Source organism: Chiloscyllium plagiosum, chromosome 1, assembly GCF_004010195.1.
Source record: "Chiloscyllium plagiosum isolate BGI_BamShark_2017 chromosome 1, ASM401019v2, whole genome shotgun sequence".
NCBI lineage: Eukaryota > Metazoa > Chordata > Chondrichthyes > Orectolobiformes > Hemiscylliidae > Chiloscyllium > Chiloscyllium plagiosum.
The window spans coordinates 76,447,779-76,474,797 of NC_057710.1; the positions used below are offsets into that span (position 1 = coordinate 76,447,779).

At 38.4% G+C, this 27,019-nt stretch overlaps 1 protein-coding gene across 1 annotated transcript in view; it reads right to left on the reverse strand.

Moving 5' to 3' along the window:
- Nucleotides 1-426: 426 nt before the first annotated feature.
- Nucleotides 427-27,019, reverse strand: part of adamts6 (ADAM metallopeptidase with thrombospondin type 1 motif, 6) — a 301,285-nt gene continuing 274,692 nt past the window's right edge. Inside the window, exons 22-26 of the mRNA XM_043689575.1 lie at nt 25,337-25,466; nt 20,876-21,080; nt 14,541-14,717; nt 6,254-6,410; nt 427-4,046 (exon numbers count right to left, since the gene is read on the reverse strand). Of these exons, the coding sequence (XP_043545510.1) occupies nt 3,937-4,046; nt 6,254-6,410; nt 14,541-14,717; nt 20,876-21,080; nt 25,337-25,466 (779 nt within the window). The 3' untranslated portion in view covers nt 427-3,936. The remainder of the gene's footprint in view (nt 4,047-6,253; nt 6,411-14,540; nt 14,718-20,875; nt 21,081-25,336; nt 25,467-27,019) is intronic.

The window sequence follows — 27,019 nt, forward strand, 5'->3', positions numbered from 1 at the left end:
AATTGCAGAACAGGGCTGTGAAGGTGATCCAAACTATGATGACTTGGGTGGGTTAAGAAGTTGACCTAGGAAAAAGTAACTTTTAGCTTGGACACAGAACCTTGTGGTTCAAAGTATCAAACACTATCGTTAAGTTTGGATCATCGTTAAACCCAATTGCAAGGTTCGGTGATAAAGGTGTATAAATACCTGGCAGACATTTCCATATATCAGAGCATGGAGAATATACTAGGTCTCTTACAATAAAAGTACTCAGTAAAGAAAAAGAAAATGCAATGAGACAATAAATGAACAGATTCATAAATCAGGGTCAATGTTGTGTATAATGGAAGAACTTCATCCTCAGGTTAATGGCATCCTGTTTTATTTCTTAGGTGAATTAAACAAATAGTTTTTTTTTCAGACTAAATAAATGACGTGAACAGATTGTTAAATATAGTGATAATAATTTAGTGGAAAATATCAATTGGAAAACATTTTTATAACCATTCATTACACAAACATTTACAAGTTTAGATTCATGAAATGAAGCAAAATGTTTGGGATTTTATTCCCATAGGATTGCATTAGCAACAATAATTTTAAACTTCACCTGTATTTAACCTTGACTTGACAAATTAAGTCTGAATTAGGGATTGCACCAAAGCTTTATAGTGTTGCTTCAACTCATATGTAAACAATGCATGCATATTACCAGGGTATATAACTGAATTCATGCTTGATGTAATTAAACAATCATATAAACAAGAAGATAACATTTGGAAGCTGCACTTTATTGATTTAAATTACCTAGGAAAAAAATCTGTGTCACAAATATGGAATATCATTTCACTGTATTCAGTATTACCTTTCAATTTATGCAGTGAATTGAATGTAGAACAAGTGTCTTGAAACATGGCAATAAATTAGCATATAATTTACAAAAAAGAAAATATTTAGTAACAGTGTACCACATTAATACTGAATACAAAATATAAGCAACTAATCACAATAATACAATGCTAGTTTTCCATTCTGGATAAGAATATTTATGTGACATTCAGTGATTAATAGAATCCATAATTAAGTGTATTTCTTCATGAAGTATGCACCTTGGGGATATATCTGTGGATAAGTCCTTTCTCAGTCCCTGTGACCAGATGCCGATAATACTGCAGTGTGTGCCTTAGGCTCTTCATTGAACTGGCTACAATGTAATGTTCTTCTCAGCAATGGCAGGCCTGTCAAATTCCTTTACAGCTTGCACAACTGGTTCTGTTATCAGTTTGAAAACTATTGAAAGGATTCAACTTTGGTATTGAGGTGGCTACAAAGTAGCAGCAGCAATGCACTGTGCTATTTGAACACATTTTCTGGTCCATTTTCATTGAGTCCAAGTTTGAAGTTGTTTTTCTGAGTTTGTTAATTCATACACATGTTGCATTCTGTTCCCTTTAATAATGCAATCCAATATTGAGGGAGTTGTTTTATTTTCACTCTCAGTGCTGTTCTATACATTCAACTCCCTGTTTATATAGCACCAGTACCACAGAACAAAAATCCATCTGTGGAAACAAGTTTTTGAAATGTAAATACCTAATCTGAGGTAAAGAAGATTTTTTTAAATAAAGCTCCTTGTTGAAAGGTAACATTTATTGATAAACATTCTCATGCCTGGAATATTAAGTACTGCTATGAGGGCCCTATTCTTGGGAGTGTCATAGCACACCATTCCTTTTATGATATTCTTAGACCTCTCAAGGCATGACAACACCAAGGTTGACTGACTGGTTTTTTTCAGAATGATGTCCAATATCTGAAATGAGTTTGTTAAGCAAGCCTAATGATAGGTGTCTGAACAAATACCACTTTGACATGGCCAATAGTGGTGTGGAATAAAGCTGTTTACTGTGGAGAGGTAGTAGATGACAGACAAGATTTTCATGGTTATGACTTGAGTGTGCAGCACAACATCATATATGGATTGTCAAAAAAAACCTCCTTGGTCTGTATTTATATTAGAAAGGATTTCTTTATAGCTATGACTTGAGACCAAACGTGTGACATGACAATTTCTTATGCAGACTGCCATCAAAGAGAATTGTCAACTTGTATATTTCTGTGTAAAAAAAAATCACATCCTTGCTTAGTTATTTTCATGATGTATAGTTAGCTGGTTAGTTCTTTTTATTTTAAAAAAATCACATTTTCATGAAAATTACTTTAAAATAATTCCTTTGAAATGAAAATAAATGTACTCTACTAAACATTTGTTTCATTCAAAATCTACAGAATCTCACCTCACTGATGAAAAGTGCCCTGTTTTGCATGTTAATGGATTTTGTACACAATGATTTACAAATATTCTCACTTAAGATAGGTTCATTGCACTCGACAAAAGAGGCACAGTTCAACACAAATGCACATTCATAAAGTACCTGCTGCAAACTGCAAGTTTTCAAGTACTATAGTTATTTGAACAAGTATCCTCTTTTATTATCTCAATATTGAGTCTTTAATCAAGCTAGGCCATTTACTCTGCTAGCACTGGGCTTTGGAATCATGTCTATCTTTTAGCTTTAGTATACAATACTATGTGGTTTCACATTTAAATATATTTAAGGTAACAATACATTGTCAAATCTAAACATAATGCATTGCTTAATATTCCTAGTGAGAGTACTGCTACTAAATATTCTAACATTTATATTTTCTCCTTTGCAAATATTCTTTGGCTGCATTTATCTGTTTAGCAGCACAGAAATTATTTTGAAACAGGTGTTTCCCCTTTCGAAACAGAGAAGCATCTGGAGCATTTATTTCCTTTCTTTTTATTACAAGCTTCGCTGAAAGGTGTGCCTCATTTCAAAGTGGATAGTTTGTCTTTGCATTATGCCTAGAATGGTGATCTTGACCAGAACTGGTTGAATGGAACCTGGTTTACAAAACTGGATGCCTGTGCGGTCGAGACCACTCCAAAACCAGTAGCATAAACAAAGGTGGTTAGAGTGGTAGAATTCAAGCTCTAGACATCACTTACGTGGGCAGAACAGCACTTGAGCTTACGATCTCTGGCACCCCTTACTTTATAATGGCTTCAACAGAAATATCTGTGTTTCTTTTTATCTTAAGATATCTACTGAGTTTAATGATAAAATATTTTATCAACAAGCCCTAATTTTAGTTGGCAGCAAGAAATCTTCATTGATTTTGATGCATTCCTGCATCCCTACCAATCTAATGGTTTGCTTCACTAAGATTTGTTCAGTGAATTAATTCACCTGACTGAGAACTCCAGGGTAGAGGCATCAATTTTACTTTAAACTGGAAAGAGAATTTCAGTGGAAAGTACTAGAAATTTAGCACCACATACAGAAAAAGTGTGTTCCATTTTTGGTTCTTTTTAAAATAACTTATCAGTTGATATTATAACATTTTTTTGGTCACTGTTACGTAAGATAAATAATTGTCATGTTTTTGTAGTGTATTGAAAACATCATTTCTATCAGAGTTTTTTACAGCTAGGCAAGCTCAGATAATTATTTTCTGCTTTATCAGCTTTTGAACATATGCAAACTGTTCTCTCCCTTTTTGAGGTCCAATATATATTACATGAACTTTCTGGTCCCTGGAGATGAACCAACTATTCAATTTGTACAAGTGACCATGCATGTTCCTAACAGCTGAATGTTTTTCGTGTTGCCGAGCAGAAAATTTAGAACTGGCATCTCCTCCTCTCTGTGTCCAGCACCTTTGTTTTTTTTAAAAATCCCACTTCACAGAAGTTAAAATAACAGCAAATTATTGTCAGCTGAAGCTGACCAGTGGTTATATTTTCCACAGGGTAGAGTTTGGGGGACATCAAATCCCATTCCTTTGTGTGAATTCAGGGCAGGCACCAAGATAGAATGAACGAGGATAGTTTTCCAAGATAGAATTAACGAGGCTTGCTTCAGGTCAATGTCCTTGGCAGGTCTTACAGCACATCTGTCTAAAGTAGGCTCTGCTGCAGAACTTGAACTTCAGCACCAGTGGGCAGTAAGCCACCTTGTTCACATCTTTGCATTCTATAAAATAAAAGAATGGACTGCAATGAATAAGGCAACAGAACTGACATGGTGCAACTCCACGTTGTATATGCTTCTACCAGAAGGACTCCACTATTTTCCAGAAGGAGGACGCTAATCCTGGATGAACCATTGCGACATTTGTTCTTTTTTGAGATTTCCAGGTTTTTAAGCCTTTCTGTTCAAATAAAGCTTTACGTTATCTTTTTATTTTTAATCATGCACATGTATGATTAAATATCCCAATCCCAAACTCATTATAATGAAGCCACTTTATGGCAGCAAAGATTGGAACTAGGTTTACAAAGCACTAGACTGAATCTTTGAACTCAGTACTGACCAGAAGTTGCAGAAGGAATCAACTTCATTTCTGAAAACATTCAAGTATGTATATTTACCTGTGTACAAACATGTTAAATCAATTCCCTTTAAAACCAGACTAAAATTTTATCATTGATAAGAATGCATGAATTATAAAACAATGTCAAAGTAAACTTCTTCTGAAATAAAAAAAGTTTCATGATCTGATAAACGATCCCATCCAGAAATGAATGCTTTTTACTCTCTCAGATAGTTACTGATGCTTATCTCAAGTATTTCCAGTTTTCACTTTAGATAGCCTACATTCATGATTTATCTTCTTATGATTTACTTTTGTAAAATGTACAATAACCATGAGTAGGACATTCTCTGTGGGATTTGACTAGCCATTGGTTAAAAAGAAACTTAGTCTGGAATCAATGAATCGTAAAGAATATCCACCGCTTGATTTACAGATGTGGAATATACCAAGGATATACATTACGGTCAAAACAATAAATACGAATGACAAAGTACTGGAGCTACCGTGAAAGGTGCATGAACATGCTATGTAAACGACAATGAAACTTGAAACTGCATGAAAAATGAGTCAAATGGCATTGTGGTTCAAGTTTCAGGTGACCTTGGACTGTCTGGATACTGTAGCCACACACATACCTTATAAGAAATGGGACAGAACTGTATTTCATTCATTATAGTTCAGACTGGATGGTTGGTATTTGTACTACAGTATAGTCTCAACAGAAATTGAAACAGTACACTTAACAAAGTAATGCTTCAAAGTCTGGCTTCAAACAAATACTGTAATTCAAAAAGTATAATTCAAGAACCCAAACAGATGCTGAATTCAAAAGCATATCTGTCATTGATATAAACTTTCACAAGTGTTTGAAATTTCTTTCCGAAATACACCCTTACTTCTGTCATCAACTAAGAAAACATGCAAACGTTTCCTCAAAAAATGATTTTTTTGGTGATTTATTGTTAAGAAATGTATTTTGACTATTTGTGAATTACCTAATCTGCTTCAAAACAAAGCATATATCTTGCACATTCTCCCTGTGTCTGCTTGCGTTTCCTCCAGGTGCTCTGGTTTCCTCCCACAGTCCAAAGATGTACAGGTTAGGTGATTGGTCATGCTAAATTGCTCATAGTGCCCAAGGATGTGTCAGTTAGGTGGATTAGCCATGGGAGATGCAAGTTTACAGGTTTAGGGCAGGGGGATGAGTCTGGGTGGGACCCTCTCTGGAAGGTTGGTATGGACGTTTTGGGTCAAATGGCCTGTTTCCACACACTATAGGGATTCTATGACATGATGTTAAATTAAACATGGTGTGTTGAAGAAACAGGTTGTAGTTCAAAGTGAGAACAAAATAACTGTTCAGATTGGGTTTTACAGCAATCAAGCATTTTTCATAATCCCAGTTGTCAAAAGTTGGGTAAGTTTTTGTAACTATCTGCCAAAGCCGTGTGTTCCAAACAAAGTCAATGAGTTAAGTTCTCTGCTGGTACTTATTTGTCATTTGACATTTGTAATATAAAGTCTACGTCAATTGACATAAATCTGCTTCTTTTTTTATAAAATTCAACGTAAGTACTATCCACAAACTTGCTTCCTTTTGCAACAGCACTTAGGAAAAGCCCAATGTTTACAAATCCCATTATTTTTACTTGGCAGAAATTCTTTTGGCACAAGTAACAGATGCATGCAATTGAACCAGCAAACAACACACCACACTGGAGCAATTTAGAAAATTCCAGCATCTCTTACCAGAAAACTTGTGGATGAAAATACCTGAAACCATTCAAACTGAAGAGATGCTTAAAACTCATTCCTTAAAATACCTCAACTTATTGTTATTTTAAAATTATTTTTAAGTACCAACCTTCTGCATTGGTGATTGGAGTAGCATCACATTTGCTCTCACACTGTTGCATTGAGGGTGGTCGAAGGGCTTCAGGACACTCACTAGATGGTTGACCCGTATATGAGAGGCACTGGACCGTCCTCATCTGCTGGCCAAGACCACACTGTGCTGAACACTGCAATAAAAAACAAAAATGCATATTGAATAGTTAACATATGTAGACAGCAAATAGATAATGAAAGCATGCTTCGTTTAAAGAACATTTTGATTTTAATCTTGTAATGTGCTGACACTTTGTTTTTTTTAACACAACTATTGAAAAGATTTATTGTATTGGCAATGGAGGGATAGCAAGATGGAGGGATATGCCACTGGTTGCAGCTGAATTTATGGTGTCAGTCATCTGAAAAATATTGGTGGACTGCACATCCTTAGGCTTGATGTGGCACTGAAAAAAGCAGAAGCGACCTGAAAGGTATATTTGGTGTAATATGACTGCTGGCCTGCTATAAGATGACATTGCTTTGGCATATACCCTGACCATCAGCTTGCCTGTGATCTTCCTTTTTATATAATTCCTACTTAAACATCCAAAAAGATACTATAGTGGACAATTGATGGATCTGTCCTTTTGGATCCTTAAAAGTTAATGCACGACCATGTCCAATTGATTACTTATAACAATGCCAGATGTCCATGGAGAACACTTGTCCCTCGTATCAATGATTCATTTCCATAATTTCTCCACTAAATGTGCATACTGTTAAAAATATTACTTAATATACATCAATGTCACATTGGACAGAGTCCTCTTACTATTGCAAACCTACAAGAAAATGACATTAGTACAGTATATACCAAACTAATATGTACTGGACTATGGTACTTTTCAATCTAGAAATTTTGTTTATTTTTGATTTCTTAAAACATAATAAAAGGCAATCTACTAACTGGCTAATAAATGGCATATTTCACGCATAATTTCTGATTTGAGGATATAGACTTATTAGTGTTGTCTTAAGGTCATGATCAGATGTTTTTAGTCTTGTTGCTCAGTCTGGATTTTGGAGTGTGATGCTGAACATTGACCCATTTTGGAATGGGATGCCCTGGTTTGCAGTTTAGGGGCCAGCTGACATCAATTAAATAATAATCAGCAAATCAAAAGATGGAGATTTTGAACATTTGCTTTTGGGATGTGGGCGATACTGGTAATGTAACTTTTATTATGTATTGCCAGTTGCCCTTAGGTTACTAAGAATCAACCACCATGTGAGACTAGGAACATATGTAGGCTAGACTTCTAATCTTCTAACTGAATAGAAGATTCCCTTCCTCAGACGGCCTTAGTGAATCAGTCAGGTTTTTCCAACAAACTAGCAAATTCATGGTGTGCACAAATGGCAAAAATTATTGTGCTTAATTTTGCAACTGGGTCATGGTGGAAATTGAACTAAACAATGTCTAGTTGCTCGTCCAAAACAATAATCGTGAAGCTATCGTAACTGCTCATTAATATCAGTGGAAATGGATGCAAAGGATTGAGCCAAATTCGCAGACTTTATTCTTGGAACTTTTATGCAGAATGGCGTCCCACTTTATGTTATGGTATTTCAAGTTCCTGCTGTAATGCAATATGTATTTCATCTGGCCATGCTATGTATTGGTAGTTCCTAATGGGCACTGATCCATTGTACAAACTGCCCTTTAGAGAAATAAATGGCACTGAATAAAACAATTTCATTTAGAAAGTGGATGGAATGGCTGGTGTGAGAAGTGGAAAAATTTACAATTCTGCTGTGGGGTAGGCTTTTCTGAGACACATAATTGAGTCAGAGGAGAAGGAGGTTTAATCTCCATCTGATCCCTGTGATACTAAAATCAGATTACTTGATATTAACAACTGTGTTTAAAATGAAATGACTTTCATTATTGAAGACTTATATCACTTACTGGGGGACTAGTTAGGCCAGTTGGCTAGACAGCGAATATGTGGATCAGATTAACACCAACAGCACAGGATCTGATGTCCATTCTGACTGAGACAGACTCGGGGCCTGCCTCCTTGCTCTACCCATAGGAAAGAAAATCATGTTGAGCAAATAACTACCAAGCCCCTGCTTCTGGGCAAAGAAGCAAAGAAGATATCACTTACACTGATAAGTGCAAAAATTCATTTCACATTACAGGTATTTGAAAGTTAGCACAGGTGAAGTTTTGGGGTGGAGTGCTTTAGAGCAGATTGCTGCAACATTGTTTAAAGAACTCCACTTTGCAACCAATCATCAGGTAAACTTGTAAAAATACAACAATGAACTTAAGTGAAAGAAAAACAAAATTCATATAAGAACACCAAAATACAACAAAGCATTGCAGATACTGGAGAACTGAAATAAACACAGACAGAAATTGCTGGAGAAACTCAACATATCTGGCAGTATCTGTGGAGAGAAAACAGAATTCATGTTTTGAGTCCACTGACCCATCTTCAGACTAGAAGCATCTCGGAAAAGGTTGTATTTATGCTGAGGCTTGAGTTTGGGGGAAGGTTGTGGATAGGAGGCGGATAGGTGGAGAGGGAGTCGAGAGTGTGGTGCTGGCAAAGCACAGCAGGTCAGACAGAATCCGAGGAGTAGGAGAAGCGACGTTTCAGGCATAAGCCCTTCAACAGGAATGCACACTCTCGACTCTGATCTCCAGCATCTGCACAAGTTGGAAGAACAGCACCTCATTTTCTGACTTGGGAATCCTACAGACTTCTGGAATTAATATTGAGCTCCACAGTTTTAGGCCTTGAGGATCTTTCCCCAAGATTTCCAACACCACCACACACTAGACCTTGTCATCACATGGACTACTACCACACACTATGCATTGTCAGCCACTAATAATCCCATTAGCAGCTATTCATTCCCCCAGACTGACTTTTAACTACTATTTTGTCTGTCCAACTGTTTTTCTCTCTCTTTGAGCTTCATCTCCACCAATCATTTACTCTCCCTCCTCCCCCATGTCAGGTTGATGAGTGGCAGATGGATTTTAATTTAGATTTAAACGTAAGATATTGCATTTTGATAAGAAAAACCAGGGCAGGACTTACACACTTAATGGTAGGGCCCTGGGGAATGTTACTGAACAAAGAGACCGAGAGGTGCGGTTGCATATTTCATTGAAAGTGGAATCGCAGGTAGACAGGATAGTGAAGATGTTGTTTGACACACTTGCCTTCATTGGTCAGTACGTTGAGTATAGGAGTTGAGACATCATATTGAAGCTATAGAGGACATTGGTGAGACCACTTTCAAAATTCTGTGTTTAATTCTGGGCTCCTTCCTATAGGAAAGATGTTATTAAATTTTAAAGGGTTCTGAAAAGATTTACAAGGATATTGCCAGGATTGAAGAGTTTGAGTTATAAGGAGAGGCTTTTTCTCTGCAATGTTGCGGGCTGAAGGGTGACCTTATGGAGATTTATAAAATCATGAGGGGCATGGATGGGTGAATAGCCAAGGTAATTTTCCCACGTTGGGAGAGTCCAAAACTAGAAGGCATAGGTTTCAGATGAGATGGCAAAGATATAGAAGGGATCTAAGTGACAATGTTTTCATGCAAAGGGTGGTGTATGTATGGAATGAGCTGCCAGAGAAAGTGGTAGAGGTTGGTACAATTACAACATTTAAAACACATCGGAATGGGCACATGATTGGGAAGGGTTTAGAGGGATATGGGTCAAATGCTGGAAAATGAGATGAGGTCAGGTTATGATGTCTGCTTGGTGTGGATGAGTTGGACTGAAGAGTCTGTTTCCGTGCTGTATAACTCTATGAGTATAAAAACCGTCCTTTTCCTAGCTACCATCAGTTCAAAAGAATGGTCACTGGATCCAAAACGTTATCTCTGACTTCTCTCAACAGATGCTCCCAGACCAGCTGCGATTTCTGTTTTTGTTTCAGATTTTCAGCATCCACAGTTCTTTCTTTTTTTTAAGCGAAGCTAGATAGATGATAATGGAGACAATAATTAGTTGAAAATGGGTTGGTTGTACTGAAAGAAACTAGAAGAAAGTGAGGATTGCAGATGCTGGAGATCAGAGTCCAGAGTCTGTTGCCGGAAAAGCACAGTAGGTCAGGAAGCATCCGGAGAGCAGGAGAATCGACATTTCGGGCTGGAGCCCTTCATCAGGAATTCATCTGCACTTCACACTCCCCTGCTACTGCAGAAATTGCAAAACCTGTGCCCACACCTCCTCTGTCACCTCCAGACAAGGCCCCAAAGGAGCCTTCCACATTAATCAGTTTCACCTGCACATATTCCTGATGAAGGGCTCCAGCCTGAAATGTTGATTCTCCTGCTCCCCGGATGCTGCCTGACCTGCTGTGCTTTTCCAGCAACACATTCTTGTACGGAAAGAAACTCATTTTGTGTCAGGACCTGGGATTGTGAGGGCAGGTAATAGACATTAAATGGAGTGTTCATTTTCTGAAATTGTTAAATTCCATGTTGAATCTTAAAAGCTGTAAGGTTCCTAAGCAGAATACAAGAACATGATTTATTTTGTGTAAATCACATTTCGAATTAGATATATTTATACATGTAGATAAATACTGGCTTGGAACTAATTTCATTTCTCCTTGAAATATAGTATTACACATGTCCACACTTCTTTAATCAAAGCCTGATATGCTTCTGCTAGGCCATCAAATGATAAACTGATTTAACAGTTTTATTCAACACCTGTGTAAAAATAGTGAAACAGATCTACTGTCTGCAGGCAAAAAATAATTTTAGATTAGATTACTTACAGTGTGGAAACTGGTCCTTCAGCCCAACAAGTCCACACCGACCCGCCAAAGCGCAACCCACCCAGACCATTCCCCTACATTTACCCCTTCACCTAACACTACGGGCAATTTAGCATGGCCAATTCACCTAACCTGCACATTTATAAAATAGACTGTGGAAGGAAACCCATGCAGACACGTGGAGAATGTGCAAACTCGACACAGAGAGTCACCTCAGGCAGGAATTGAACCCAGGTCTCTGGTGCTGTGAGGCTGCAGTGCTAACCACTGTGCTACCATGCTGCCCACAAAGGGCACAAATGTACTCTGAGAGTAGGCAGAATGTGGAATTCATTGCAATATAGAATGGTTGAGGTAGAGAGTATTAATGCCTTTTAGTGACTCAAGGCTGATGCATATATGAGTAAAAAAGGAATAGATGGAAAAAGAATGGTTGGCGATAGTTAGAATGGGAAGTAGGTTAAATGGAGTATAAACACTGACATATACTTTTTAGGATGCATGGCCTGTTTCAATACTACAAGTTCTATGTTGTTCATTGTGAGCAGTGAAAGGTAATTATCTCCATAACCTGAATCAGCTTTACTTTCAAACTCATAGAGACAGCTTTAAAGAACTTTTGGTAAGTTTCAATGTTTCATTGATAGTGATCCAGAACAATTTTTGCTCCAGACGTATTTACCTTTACCAGAGACTTCTACTGAAAGCAAATTGTTTCAGGCCACAGGTAACTTCATAGTGACCAATTCAGCTATTATTACCTCAACAAAATAATTTAGATAGCTTAAATTAACTGATAATTTATTTATTGCCTATTGGAATTACATTACTCAAATGAACTATCTCTAATTCACTTTAAATTCAGTCCTCATATAATTTTGGTTGACATGAGAAAATAAAAATGGCAATAAATATGAAAAAAAAGCCTTGACAAATATTATGGACAATTATTGATCGAAAAATAGGTTGAAGGACAGTAATCAGTAAGTCATGGTAAATAAACCATGTTTCTTGTACTGCAGGTTGATGGACAGCGGTATTCCCCAAACGTGAGTACATGAGTGCTGAACCAATGTTTGACTTGGATACTGGAATATGAAGAAAGGTTTCAAAGCTTGGAGGTGAGGCTAGCAGAGAGAATAATACCAATCAACTATAACCAGACGTCGATAGGTTAGCAGAGTGGACAGGCAAGTGACAGATGGAACCTAATACAGAAGACTGAGGTGATACATTTTTGCAGAAGGAATATACTTAATGGTACAGATCAGTGAGTATGATTAGTGAAACATCAGGGATTAATATGCTATACATATGAAGATGGAAGGACATCTTGAGGGAGTTGAAAGCATAAAAAACCTTGTGCTTCATGAAGCATGATAGTCAGTGCAAAAGCAGGTAAGTTTTGCTTAACATTTTTGATTAGATTAGATTCCCTACAGTATGGAAACAGGCCCTTCGGCCCAACAAGTCCACACCAACCCTTCGAAGAGTAACCCACCCAGACCCATTCCCCTACCCTATATTTACCCCTGACTAATGCACCTAACACTATGGCCAATTTAGCATGGCCAATTCACCTGACCTGCACATCTTTGGATTGTGGGAGGAAACCGGAGAACGCGGAGGTAACCCATTTATAAATGGTTAGACCATAGCTGGGGTTTTGCTTTCAGTTTTGGTTATTCTTTCAGCAAATGTGAGGGCCTTAGAGCAGGTGCAAAGGAGATTTACCAAAATGGTTCCAGAGGCAGGGATTTTTAACTATAAGGTTAAATTGGAGAAAATGTGTTTCTTTACCTTTTGGCAAGTGAAATTCAGGGGAGATTTGATCAGGGCATATTAGATTCTGACACGTTTGGATCAGGTAAATAAAGCAAAACTGTTCCTATTAGCTGGTATAAAGACTAGAGGAGGGGACAGAGACAGAGGGAGGATGGTGAAGAAGAACATTTTCATGCAGTGAGTGGTAATGACCTGGAACTCATCACCTACAAGAGTGCAGGAAGAACAGATGATCAGGCTTTTGAAAGGAAATTATATGGGCACTTGAGAGAAATAAACTTGCACAGACACAGAGGTAAAGCAAAAGAGAAGAAATGATTAAATTTCTCCACACACAGCCAGTATGGACTTGATAGACTAAATAACTTCTTTTCATTCTGTAATAACTCTACAAGTCAGACCAATTTATACAGTTTCCTTACACCAACTACAGCTCATCTGTACTTATGTATCTGTGAAATCAATTGAAATTGGGAGAAAAATGCAACTGCGGCTAGCTGCTCTCGGTTTACAAAAGTAATTGGTGTGCAATGGGAGAAAGCAGAATAACTTGCAAATCTAAGCAGAAATAATGCTGTGGGGAGGTATTGAGACTTAGAACCAGCAACTCCTGCCAGGGATCCATTCAAAATATTTTAAAATTTTAGTTTAGACACTGATTTCTGCCAGTAAAATAAAGTTGGGGCTGTTTGTAGAAATCTCCTGGCACTGCGTTTCCCAGTCCAGAAGGTCCACTGGCTGGCTGCATGACTGAGAACTGTTCGTCACCCCATCCCCATTGCTCAAAATCAGGATACCCATCCTCTGCCATGTGTTGATTGGCCAGCACTCCGTGAAGTTGAGAGCTGATTGGTCTGTGGGAATAGCACTCAGCTATGGCAATAAGTTCAAATCAAGGCCTGAAGAAACCACATACAAGAAGTGAGACTAAGAGAGAGATCTCAGCCTCAATCAACATTCAAGATCTACAGGGAAGTCTCTGAGCCTGTTGGAACTTGTTTTCCACTTCACTGCATTTTCTTTGCTGTTCAGGCCAGGAAAGATCAGTCTGTGGCAGCATAGGAGAGTTTGTTCTATGGAAGACCATGGCCTAGTTTATGAACAATGACAGCATTGCAAAGTCAACCTGAATGCTGTGAAAGGTATCCACACTGTAGTCTGACAATGACAGCTTTCTTTTATTTCTTTTGCTCCAGTGATGTGGCTACAGGCCTTAACAAATGGCTAAATCTTTCTGTTTTGTACATCATTCACGTATCACCTCCATAACCAGGGACTAAATGAGGAGGAAGTTGTAAATGAGCCATGATAAATGACCAGGCAGGATCAAAGATTTAAACAAGAAGCATATATTTTCATTGAGTTCATTCAACAATAAAATTTACAATCGATATTAAAATTAAGAGGCGCCTATGCATAAAACTTACAATCTGGGTAAATAATCACATTAAAACCATAAAGGTGTGTACAGTTAGCATGAGCAGAAAGGCTAACTACAAAATACCAGTACAGGATTGTAAGCTTTTAGTGAAAATCATTTCCAACAGCTAATAATAACCAGAATGTTACCATTACCAATCCCATTCCTACCCCAACCAAGGAAGGTCTACCAGTGACTAACTTTATGTTTCCCTACTGATCCCAGAAACTGGTTCACTCCCATTTTTACTGGTCCACTAAAACTGTACAAATAGTACAAATGTAAAAGAGTGCCCTTACCTGGCCCCATTCTCCTGTGACCCAGCGAGGTGGTGGGCAGCGCCCTAAGCTGCAGCGGATCCGGGCTGGGGGCTTACTTTCACTTGAACAATGAGAGGGTGGGAAAGTCTTGCTCAGGTCACTGCTTTTGCATAAAACAATACGATGCTTAAATCCTGGCCCACACTTTGGCGTACACTGCAGAAGAAGCAAGAATGCATGTTAACCTTTCAAAACTCAGAGATTTCAACATTTCAGAAGCCAAGAAGGCTTTTTCAATGAGTGGTAGGATGAGCACTTCAGAATGGAATGACATCAGTATTTTGCAAAGAGAGAAAGCAAATTAATTTAGCTTTAAAAATACAAAGAATCTTCTTTTAAAGTTCATAAGTATTTGTGCAATTGCTGCAATGTCCTAAGTAGTGAAATGCGAACAATGAAAAACTTTCAATATTCATAAACTAGCTGCTGCATGTGACCAAATTTGGTTTCTAATCAGCACTGTGCTCTACTGAAATAAATGTTGATATTGTAAGAAATTAGGGGAAAGTGCTTGATTTTCTTTTGAACTGGAATATCAGACAGATTAAACATTTGATTCCTTTTCTTATCCAAGTTAACTGATTCTACTAAAATGGCAGGTGGTGTCTGTGATCCTTGGCTGAGGACAGGGAGTTGGCTGGTCCATTGTCTGACCATTGGTCCCATCAAATGTAATTCCATACATAGGGATGAATGTCTTTTACTCTTGTGTTCTTAATAAGAAATCCAGGCTCCATGGGCATTCTACTGCAGTATTGTGAGCATAGGCTGGCTCCTCACGTGATTTCCTCATTTTCCCTCTCTCTCCTGTCTGAGTGAGACCTAGAAAACAGCAAGGTGTTTGCAGCTCCTGAAACTACTGCAACGTAACTTGCAACTTTGTATGTATTAATAAAAACCTTTATAACATGGCTACATCTACTAGTTAGAGAGGTATTGGCACAAGGTGGCACTGGTGATAGCAATTATTTAAAGCAACTAATACTCTTTGGGTGGACATCTCAGTGGCCAGAATATTTATTTAAAGTTTCAAGAAAACTAAAGTTTGTGCAAAAGCACAGTTAGCAGATGTATGACATTATGGATTTCAAATATCAAATTCTCATCTATAGTTAAGTTAATTTCAAAGTCAAAGTGATGGTGTAGGCATTCAGGTATTTTCACATTGACCCCAGACCAGCCTTGCTGAATAGCAACATATGGTTGCTTTAAAAGTGAATCATCTATTGCAGGATGCTTAAGTTGCTGCCAGAGTGAATCTTCAACTGATTCGTATTAACCAATTTCTAACAGGTTATGTGTAAATTCAAAAATATTAATGACTAGCAGATTTAATTTACTCAATTTGGCAGGGATGTCTCTTAGACTCTAACTACAGGCAAGAAATAAAGAGGTTAAAGTGGGTACTGCAGATGCTGGAGATTAGAGTCAATATTAGAGTCATGCTGGAAAAGCACAGCAGGTCAGGCAGCATCTGAGGAGCAGGAAAATCGAAGTTTCGGGCAAAAGCCCTTCATCAGGAATGAATGTCAGAAATAAAGTTACCAACGTTAATTTTATTTGAATGTTGGAAAATGATAAAGAGATTGTCAGAGGAAAGGATCAAGTGTTCAAATCAAATAAAAAAAACTAAGAATATCAAAAAAAATGGCTCGCGATTGCAAATGTAATACAAGGACAAAACTAAAGGCTCCATATCTGAATGTACGTAGCATTTGAAACAAAGCAGATGAACTCAAAGCACAAGTAGAAATAAATAAGTATGATCTGACCACCAAATGACATATACTGGGACCTGAACATTGACGCTTACAGGACAGTTAGAAAGGATGGGAAATTAGGGAAAGATGGAAAGGTTTATCTGCTGATGATAGCATTAGCATATTAGAGAGGGATGACCAAATTTCAGAAAACCAGGATGCAGAAGTGGTTTGGGCAGAGATGAGAAATATAAAGGCACAAAATCACTTGTGGGCACGGTGTACAGATCCCCTGACAGTAAACACAGGATATGATGGAGTATAAAGAAAGAAATATGGAGCTTGTCAGGAAGTTATTCATAGGGGATAACTACAGGAGATTTTAATCGAAACATAGATTCGAAAAAATTAGGTGGGCACGTTAGCCTAGGAGAAAAATTCGTAGATAGTTTCTTAGAACAGCATGTTCTAAGCCAACCAGGAGCAAGTGAAAATAGATCTGATATTGTGTTATGCGATAGGATTAATTAATGACCTTCTAATTAAACCACCACAAAGTAGCAATGTCCATAATATGATTGAATTTTACATTTAATGTTGGAAAGAAGAGTGGATCCTAGATTAGTGTTTTAAACTTTAATAAGAACAAATATGAAGGCATGAAAGCAGATTTGGCTAAAGTGAACTGGCAAATTAGGTTAAGGAATTAATCAATGGAGTTCATACTGATATTAAAGGCATATTTCTGAATACATAGAATAGATGCATTCCAAACAAGAACATTATCTGGCTGACACCAATTGTTACAGTTAACCTGAGAATGTAACTTTAAAAAAAAGTTTTGTGACTTACACATGAAAGAAGTGAAACTATCATGGTATTCGAACAGATGAAAGACTCAACAAAATCTCAAGGTATTTTTCAATGTATAATTTCAGTTACATCACACTGTAAACTTTTGCTATAAATTCTGTGTCTTACAATTGTGCACTCCACCTGATGAAGGAGCGGCGCTCCGAAAGCTAGTGCTTCCAATTAAACCTGTTGGACTATAACCTGATGTGTGTGATTTTTAACAATATTAGAGGGCACTGCTAGACTGTTAAAAGACTACTTCATATCTGCCTTTACTCAGGGGAAGGATGGATGCAAGTACAGAATTTGAGAAGATGGAGAATTAAGTTCTTGAACAAACTGAAATAAGAAGCAAGGAGGTATTGGAAGTTTTGGTCGATTTAAAATTCGAGAAATCCCAAGTCCAGATGAGTTGTATCCCAGGCTGCTGTGGGACTCAAGGATTTTTAAATGTTTTTTGGCCACAGGGGAGGAGCCAAAGGACTGGAGGACAGCTAATGTGGTTCAACTTCACAAGAAAGGTGGTACAGCTAGACCACAGAACTATAGACCAGTAAATCCAATACCAGTGGTAGGGAAACAATTGTAGAAAATAGTGAAGTAGAAAATTAATCTCCATTTAGAGAGGCAAGGCTTGATCAAGGATAGTCAGCATTGCTTTGTCAGAGGAAAGTCATGACTAACAAATCTGGTAGAATTCTTCAAGGAGGTGACCAAGTGTTGGATGAGGTGGTTGATGTAGTTTATATGGATTTCAGCAAAGCCTTTGACAGGGTCCCACATGGGAAACTGATAAAGAAGGTAAATTGGCTTAGTGACAGGAGAGAGAGGATGGCTGAAGAAGGCCATTTGTGTGACTGGAGCCTGGTGTGCAGTGGTGTACCATAGTGATCAGTGTTGGGTCCCTTATTGTTTATGATACACAAACAATGTAGATGAGAAAGTGGAGGCCATGATAAATACATTTGCAGATGACATAAAGATTGGCCGGGTAGTTGACAGAGAGGATAAAGGTGTTAAGTTACAACAGATATAAACAGATTGGTCAGATGGGCAAATCAGTGCAGATGGAACTTAACCTTGATAAATGTGAAGTAATGCATGTTGGAAGAAGGAACAAGACAAGGCACTATTCAATGATTAGCAAGACACTAAGACGTTCAGAGTGACACAGGGATCTTAGAGTGCTTGTCACCCCTCCTCCTCCAAATTTCTCTCCAACCCCAAGATGTCCTTAAAGCACAGGGCAGGTAACACAGCTTTTAGGACTCATGTTCACAGCTGCCCAGAACAGTATCTATCTAGCTATGTATACTGTCCCTTTCCACAACTACATTTTTATTTCCTCCCTTAACTTGAATGGCTCCCTGTACCACAATGTCTGTTTGCTCATCTTCCCTGCAATCCATACCTTTGTCCGCACAAGTTGCAAGACTCTCCTAACGATTGGACAACTGTAGAGGCCAAGGCTCTTCAAATGCTATCCCCTATGTCCCAAAACCCAACTCACCTCTTGATCCTGATCAAAGATTGAATTTGAATTATCTAGTGTGACAGATGTGACTGCCTTTTGGAGCTGTGCCCAGGTAACTTGCCCTCTCCCTGCTGTGCTGCAATTTCTGCAGCTTGGACTCCCCACAAATTTCATAACTTCGAAAAGTCACAAGGTGCAAGTTGATAGCTCATTGCACCTCAGCAATCATCATCATCATTGAAGTTATGCAAATGAACCACCAGTGACGCTGAGATTTAGGACTTTTCTGAAACACAGGCCCTTGGTGCTTGTCTAAGCTCTCAAAAAATGGAACCAATTGCAACAAATGAAAGCCAAGATGCAAGGTAAGACACACAGTAGTTGTAAGAGGGTAGCATTTGAGTCATAGTATTGGGATTCCTCATGTGTCCCATCAGGAGATTCCTTTCTCTACCTCTACATCTTGTCTCTCTGTCTCTCTCCTGTGCGGGAGATCTGGCAAGCAGCAAAACCCTGGTAGACAAGCAGGAGGCTGACCTCTGCAGTTGACTCTTAGCAGCAAAACACTGGCAGGACCAGTGGTAACGTCTGCATTTATATCACAAATAAAATGTACTGTTTATTTTAATTCATAGCTAAGGGTAATCTTAAAAAATGTGTCAATGTAAGAAGCTGAATAATAACTAAACATGTTGAGATCTAAGCGAAACACCATTCAGCTAAATAAACTCTAACTTCAAATTCTTTGAGTGCATATTTAGAATAAAAACATGTTAATATTTAATCAGCCATTTTCACAACTTTCACAACCAAATTCAGGAATGCTGACATGTAGTAAGTATTGCATTGCAGAAAACTGTCTTAAAAATAATTTAAGTATCAGCCAGGCTCCCATGCTAATCAGAAAAACACATCATGGATCACAACATTGACCATTCCGAAAGCCATCTGAATCCAGTTATGACTGAAAAGGCCATTAACATGGTTGACTGGAACTCATGTTCAATCACATCTGTTTAGGAAGAGTCATTTACATTGAGAAATGTAACATCTTTTGAAAAACATACAATGTTTTGTGAAGTTGAAAATTTCTGATCCCTATGAATGGGATCTCTTCTGCACCAGAAATTGAACAGACTGACCTATGGGTGGGATGGGACACCTGTTAGGGGGAAAACAGCAAGTAACATCAATGGCCAACCCTGAAGCCCAGGTCCAGTAGGTTGACTTCTGGCTTCTTCTGCTAGGCAGCTATACACCTACTGCTTTCATGTCAGTATATAGTATGTCAGAGGTATCATCCTGGTATATCAGAGGCACCATTCCAGTACATAGTTTATTGGGGAGTCATCACTCTTGGTCATATAAAGAGGGTATAATTACTACTGGATATAGCATCATTCTAGAAATCCTATCTGAGTTATTTTGACATCACCTAAAATATGCAAAATGAAATAAATGCCAATCACCCCTCCTTTGCCCAATGAAACTCTGGCAGAGAGAAAATAGGGCAGAGATCCAATGTTGCTCCCAAATTCTGCTCATTCAAGTTAAGGGAGGAAATAAGCCAGCCACCCCCAGCTCAGCCCTGCCTTCCTCAATAATGCCACCAGTAGGCAAGGAACCAGAAGAAAATTCAACATTCATCTATTGGAAATAGTTTCTGATATCTATCTCACTACTAAACATTTCCTGCTGAGAGTTGACAATTCGCTTTGTTCTCTGGCATTTCTCTGTCGAAGTAAGTGAAATGCTTGGGCCCAAGTGAAGGGTTTTACTTTATAACCAGTATCCCACATTTTGATAAACCAATAAAGAGAAACTCCTATCTTTTGTTGTGCTAGTGAAGCGATACACAAAAAATATACATTTTGCTTCCTCAAAACAATTTTTTTGTAAATAACTGGCAAGTATAAAGGAAAATGCACAAATAAGAGCTGCACATTAAAAGTCTGTAAATGTTATTATGTGTCTTCAAGCCATGAAAGTAAGCCCCTAACGTTTGGATCATTGATGCAAAATATCAGATGACCGTAAGCTTTTTAGCTGTAGAACCTTTACTCGTAAATTGTTCTTTTCAGCAAGCACCCTGCAGAGAATGTTCAGAGTCTAACATAAGCACACGCGAGACTCATTACTCAGCAATAATACCAAAATTATATTTCTCATTCTTCTTATTTTAAGTTGACAGGGATTGTTACTTAAAGTGAATGTAGTTAAATCACAACAAGTTTGAACAAAGTAAACATAAATACAAAAGTAAAGAATCATTCTGTTGTCTGTACCTCTGACCAATCGAGTGCAACCCATTGTGGTGGGCAGGACTGGTTGTTACAGGGTTCCTTCTCAATAGGCCTGTGTGTGAGACAGTGGCTGTCATCTAGGGTTTCTTCCTCAGAGGGACCAATTTTCCTAATGCACAATACAGTTCGTACGCGCATTCCGCCATCGCAAGTTTTGCTGCATTCAGACCAATCACCAATAAACCATCTGAAAGTCAAAGAAAATAAGCTTAAAATCATACAGTATTGGCATCGAGTCAGATCACTATGTCACTACCAACTCTGTGAAAGAGCTGTTCAATTAGTCCCATTTCCCTGCTCTTCAATTTTCTATTTATCAAAATCCTTACATAAAGTTTCAATTTATTGAATCTGCAAAAAAATGGTAAAACTGTTCTCTGTAACTACAGAGAAATCTGGAAACATTCATATAAAAAATTAATATTAGCAAGATTTGAAGAGCCTGCATAAATGTTTTTTGCTCTTTTTGGTGGCAGGAAGAACTAACATTATTTCAATTGTTTGGGAATTAAGATGACACTTATGCAAGAACTTGTGGGTAACCAAGTCAAAAGTCTTTCTACATTCCAATTGTGTGGCCACTTCCGACAAAGATCACAAATTCCCCTTCTCAGACTTGCTGAATACTGTTTACTAGGTTGTTATTGTAATGATGACCTCCAAGTTAGCTCTTGATATTAAATTTCACTTGTTTACTTGGCATTGAGGCAAGACTAACCCATCTATAGTTTAGTGCATCAGCTTTTCAACCACTTTTGAACACTGGCACCATTTTATCCTGTTTCCAAGCTCCTAGTACTTTCTCAGTGTTTAAATCTCTAGTGATCAGTACCATTCACAAAGCATTTCTCTTACTACTCTGGAATAAAGAATATATATATATATAAAATGGGTTTAATTTGTTTCAGCCCTCTTGGAACTTCTATCGCATTGACATTGAAGTCATTCATTCTGTTTTGGATCCTGCCGCTTGAGGGGGCATTTTGCTTCTGTGAAGACCTGGAGGAATCTATCAGATGCACATCCTCAAAGTCAGCTCCATTTCCTTCTTCTGGAGTTCTTCTCAATTCTCTGACTGCCTTCTTATTGAAACATGAAAGACAATCTTCATGTTACATTATAGTCTGCTGTTCTATTTTCCTTCATGTCTCTGGCTTACTCCTCTGATCACTGTTTTTAAAATATTTCTCTAAGTTCCTATGTTCATTCCAGTCAGTTCTTTCCTCTGTATTATTTATACAGGTTCCCCTTCCTCTTTATTTTGCTTCTGATTTGGGGTCATGCTTGTTTAGTCTAAGCTTGCTGACCTTAAGCATGCATTTATCCCGCGTGTTCAGCAGTATGCATATTCCACTTATCTGCAGAAACGTTATGGAACAAGCCCTGTCAATCAATTTGCTTAAGCAGTTTCCTCATTGCTTTTAGAATAGCTATTTTATAATTAAATACCTTGTGTCTAGCCCTTTGTGTTTCTTAATCTCAGATTACAATGAACTTGGTATTTATGTGGTCACAATTCCCTGACGACAGCATAGATCCCTTTTGATGTATGTTACTTACCATATCATTACAAAGTCAAAATGTGTACTGCCTCTTACAGCTGTCTTCAAACACTTGGTCTTGAAGAACTCATGTAACTCAGACTCTAAATGTTTGGGTGTTTCCAAAGTATTGAAATCACCCAGTAAAATAACTTTCCTGTTTATATGCACACATCTTATCTCTTAATAAGCTGTCTTCCATCTTTTTCTGACCTACTGATTTAGCATATTTTGTCTTTGACATCAAAGCTATCCAATCAAAGGAATTCATTTTGTAACTTTTCAACTCCCATAGGACCAACTTCATTAACCTCCCATGAATCTCTGACATATAGGACTGCACTACCCCCTTTCCTGTCTGCTACGTCTTTTCTGACACTGTATACTCATGTATGTTGTATTCATTACAATCCTCAAGGGTCAACCATGTTTCTGATATTCTTATCACATTGTGTTCCTTATAGCTACAACAGCTTCCAGTTTCAGCTGCTCATATCCAATGCTTCTAGTATTTATGCATGTATATTTTAATTATAGATTTGCTTCCTATCTTGGCCCTGTGTCCATCTGGTCCTGGAATCTGGCTCCTGTCTGTCTCTAAGTCTGCATGCCCATACGTGCACATTTGACTACCTTCTACTTTGTGATCAGTCATGTCTGCGATGAATTTCCTCTCTGCCCTCCCCCCTGACTATCTGGTTTAAATTATTCCCACTAGCTGTCTCTTATATTCCTTGAAAGTCTCATATTCCTACTTTATTTAGATGCAAGCTCTCGTACCAGCCCTAATGTGCCTGAATTATTCTGTTACTTATAAAAGTAATATTTTTACATCACTTTCTTACAAGTCCTAAATTCCTACGTGAACCCTTTTCTTTACCAGATACCAAAGAGTACCAAAGAATATGACTTTGCATTTGTTTTGTGTGTTCTAAATAACTCCCTGTGTGATTTTAAGGCCTGTAAATTATCGCTCCTTATTTGCTCACTGCCAAATGAATTACCACCACTTGATCTCTTCCTGTCCACTTCTGTTAGCTCATCTAACTGCTCTCTAATTGTATTAGCTCCAGTTATAAAAACTAACAGAGTAGTCACATTCCTGAATAGAAAGTTCCTGCACCAGATAAAACTTAGAGCTGATTGAAGAATGTGCAACCCTCACAGTGAGACATCCCTCTATTTGAGATATTCAAGTGTTTCCAAACAGCAATTTATTGTGATTACATAGCACTTTTAAAGGAGTAACACATTTCAGATTGCTTCGTCAGAATGTAACCAGTTAAAATTTGAATGGAATTCTATTAAAAAATATCAAGATAGCCAAAACTTTGGATCAAGAAGTGGGCTTCAAAGGGAAGTGAGTTGGAGATGCCGAGAGCTTTATAGAAGAAAACTTGGAGCTTATGAAATAGGCAGCTGAAAGTATGATCACCATTAGAAATAAAAGGCATTTCTGCTCTGTGATTCATACCTCATTTATTTATTCATTCACGGGCTTTGGGTGTCACTGGGTGGGCCAGCATTTATTGCCCATCCCTAGTTGCCTGAGAAGGCAGTGATGAGCTATCCTTTTGAAACATTGACGTCCACAGGTAAGACCCATGATGCTGTTTGCAGAAGGAGTTCCATGATGTCAATGTTTCCAAAAAATCGAAACATATTTCAAGGTGGTGTGCATTGCTTTGAGATGAGCTTGCATATAGTCTGTTGCTTGACTAAAGGGGATGGAGGACTGTTTGATATCATAGTTACACAGATCTTGTTAGTCACGTTACTGATATGAGTCTGGAATAATGTCAAGGGACATTGGATGTCATTATTGTTGTAGAGGGTAATGAATATGAAAAGGTTATTTTATGAGCTAAACTCGATAAAGTGGGTGGCACGGTAGCATAGTGGTTAGCACTGCTGCCTCACAGCGCCAGAGGTTCAATTCCCACCTCAAGCCACTCTCTGTGTGGAGTTTGCACGTTCTCCCCGTGACTGCGGGGGTTTCCTCCGGGTGCTCCGGTTTCCTCCCACAATTCAAAAATGTGCAGGTCAGGTGGATTGGCCATGCTAAATTGCCTGTAGTGTTAGGTGAAGGAGTAAATGTAGGAGAATGGGTCTGGGTGGGTTATACTTCGGCGGGTCGGTGTGGACTTGTTGGGACGAAAGGCCTGTTTCCACACTGTAAGTAAATCTAATCTAATAGTGGTGGTATTCCCATGTATCTGCTGCCCTTATCCTTCCAGATGGTACAGGTTGTGGTGAATTTCTGCAGTGTATGTTACAGATGCTGCATATTGCTGCTACTATGGAGGGAGTGGATGCTTGTGGATGTTGTGCCAATCAAGCTGGCTGCTTGGTCCTGAATGATGTCAAGATCTTGAATATTGTTGTACTCATCCAGGCAAGTGGGGAGTATTCTACCATACTCCTGACTTGCATCCTTTAGATCATGAACAACCTTTAGAGAGTCAGGACGTGCATTATTTGCTGCAAGATTCTGATTCCCTGACCTGAGCTAATGCTTAGAGGGCATGGGTTCAAATCCCACTACAGCAACTGGTAGAATATCAACTAAATTAATAATTCTTAAATTGAAACCTAGTGAAACGATTATCAATTGCCATAAAGATTTACTAATGTCCTCGAGGCTACGATATCTGCTGTCTTTACCTGGCCTGATTTACTATGTGACTCCAGGCCCATTCCAATGTGGTTGACTCTTACCTGCCCATTGAAATGGCTGAGCAAACCATTCCACTCAAGGCCAATTCGGGTTCAGCAAGAAATGCTAGTATTACTGCCAACATCCACATTCCAGAAAATATATATTTTTAATTTGTTTCAGAGGGAAACACTTTTATTGCTTCTAAAGTGGACGAAGTTAAACAGAAAAGATTTGCAAACTTACTCTGGTGGACATGGCTCAGTGTTGCAAGCCCTCTGAGTTTCTGGTGGCTTACTCTCAGGGTCACAATAACTATTCTGAACAATCGAATTGTCATCTAATCTTTTACAAACTACTTCTTGTTTCTGCACACCTGTAAAATAAAAAAAAGTTTTTTAAAAATTCTTTTTATCAAACCAAACGTATTTTTTAAATGATAATTTTTATTTGTAATCATAAAGTCATACAGCATGGAAGCAGGACCTTCGACCCAACTTATCCACGCTGACCAGGTTTTCTAAAATGAACTAGTTCCATTTTCCTGTGTTTGGCCCATATCCCTCCAATCCATGTACCTGTCAAAATGCCTTTTAAATGCTGTAATTGTATCCGCCTCTACAACTTCCTCTGGCAGCTCATTCCAAATATGCACCACCATTTTGTGTAAAAGCTGCCCCTCGGGTCCCTTTTCAATCTTATTGTGGGAAACAGGGGAAGAAATTATAGGGCCCCTATTTGTATCATGAATAGTTTTGGGGAGGTGGCAGCAGACTAGAGTGTGCCATTACTTAAGAAATGCTGAAGAAAAGCAAAGGCACTACAGATTGGTTAGCCTAACGTCAGTGGGTGCTTGGCATGGAGGGGAACTTGAAGGTGGTGGTGCTCCCATGTAATAGGGAGAGGCTGAATAGGTTGGGGCTGTTTTCCCTGGAGCGTCGGAGGCTGGTGGTTGGCCTTAGAGATGTTTTTAAAATCATGAGGGGAGGCATGGATAGGTAAATAGACAAGGTCTTTTCCCTGGAGTAGGGGAGTCCAGAACTAGAGTGCTTTAGGGTGAGAGGGGAAAAATTTAAAAGGGACGTAAGAGGCAAACTTTTTCACGCAGAGGGTGGCGCATGAATGGAATAAGCTGCCAGAGGAAGTGGTGGCTAGCACAATTACAACATTTCAAAGGCATCTGGATGGGTACACAAATAGGAAGAGTTGAGAGGGATATGGGCCAAACTGGTGGCAAATGGCACTAGATTAGTTTAGGATATCTGGTCAGCATGGATGAGTTGGACCGAAGGGTCTGTTTCTGTGCTGTACATCTCTATGACTCTATGACTGGCTCATTCCCTAGTATTTGGTCTAGCACTCCCCCATCTCTAGTAGGAATATCTAGTAGGATTATCCAGTTGATATTAGCACTGTTGAAATCCCCTTCAACTATAACCCTATTTCTCTCCACCTTTCTGTGATTTATCTACATACCCAACTCTAGAAGTGTAGACAAGTCCCCCTGACTTTTGGGGGGCCTGTAGTATAATCCCAGCAAAGGAATTGCCCTTTCTTTGTTTCTAAGCTCTACCCAGATGGCCTTCTTGGACATCTTACCTCATTACAGTACTAATTATTCCCTTTATCAATTCTGCACACCTCCGTGGTGAAACTTTCTTTTGAAGTATCTTACCAAATTAAACTGGTGAGATCTAGTGCTCAAGTAATAAAACAAACTAGTTAGCCATGAACTGGAGTAAAAGCAGAGGAGTGGGACTAATTGGGTAGGTCTTTCAAAGAGTCAGCACAAACCACATGGGCCAACTGGTTTCCTTTTATGGCGAGAGATTCGATGAATGTAGTTGTAGGAAATACTGTGAAATACATAGTAATCATATTAAAGTACATTTTGCAGATGAATTGTGACAGCTGTTTTGAATCTACCCT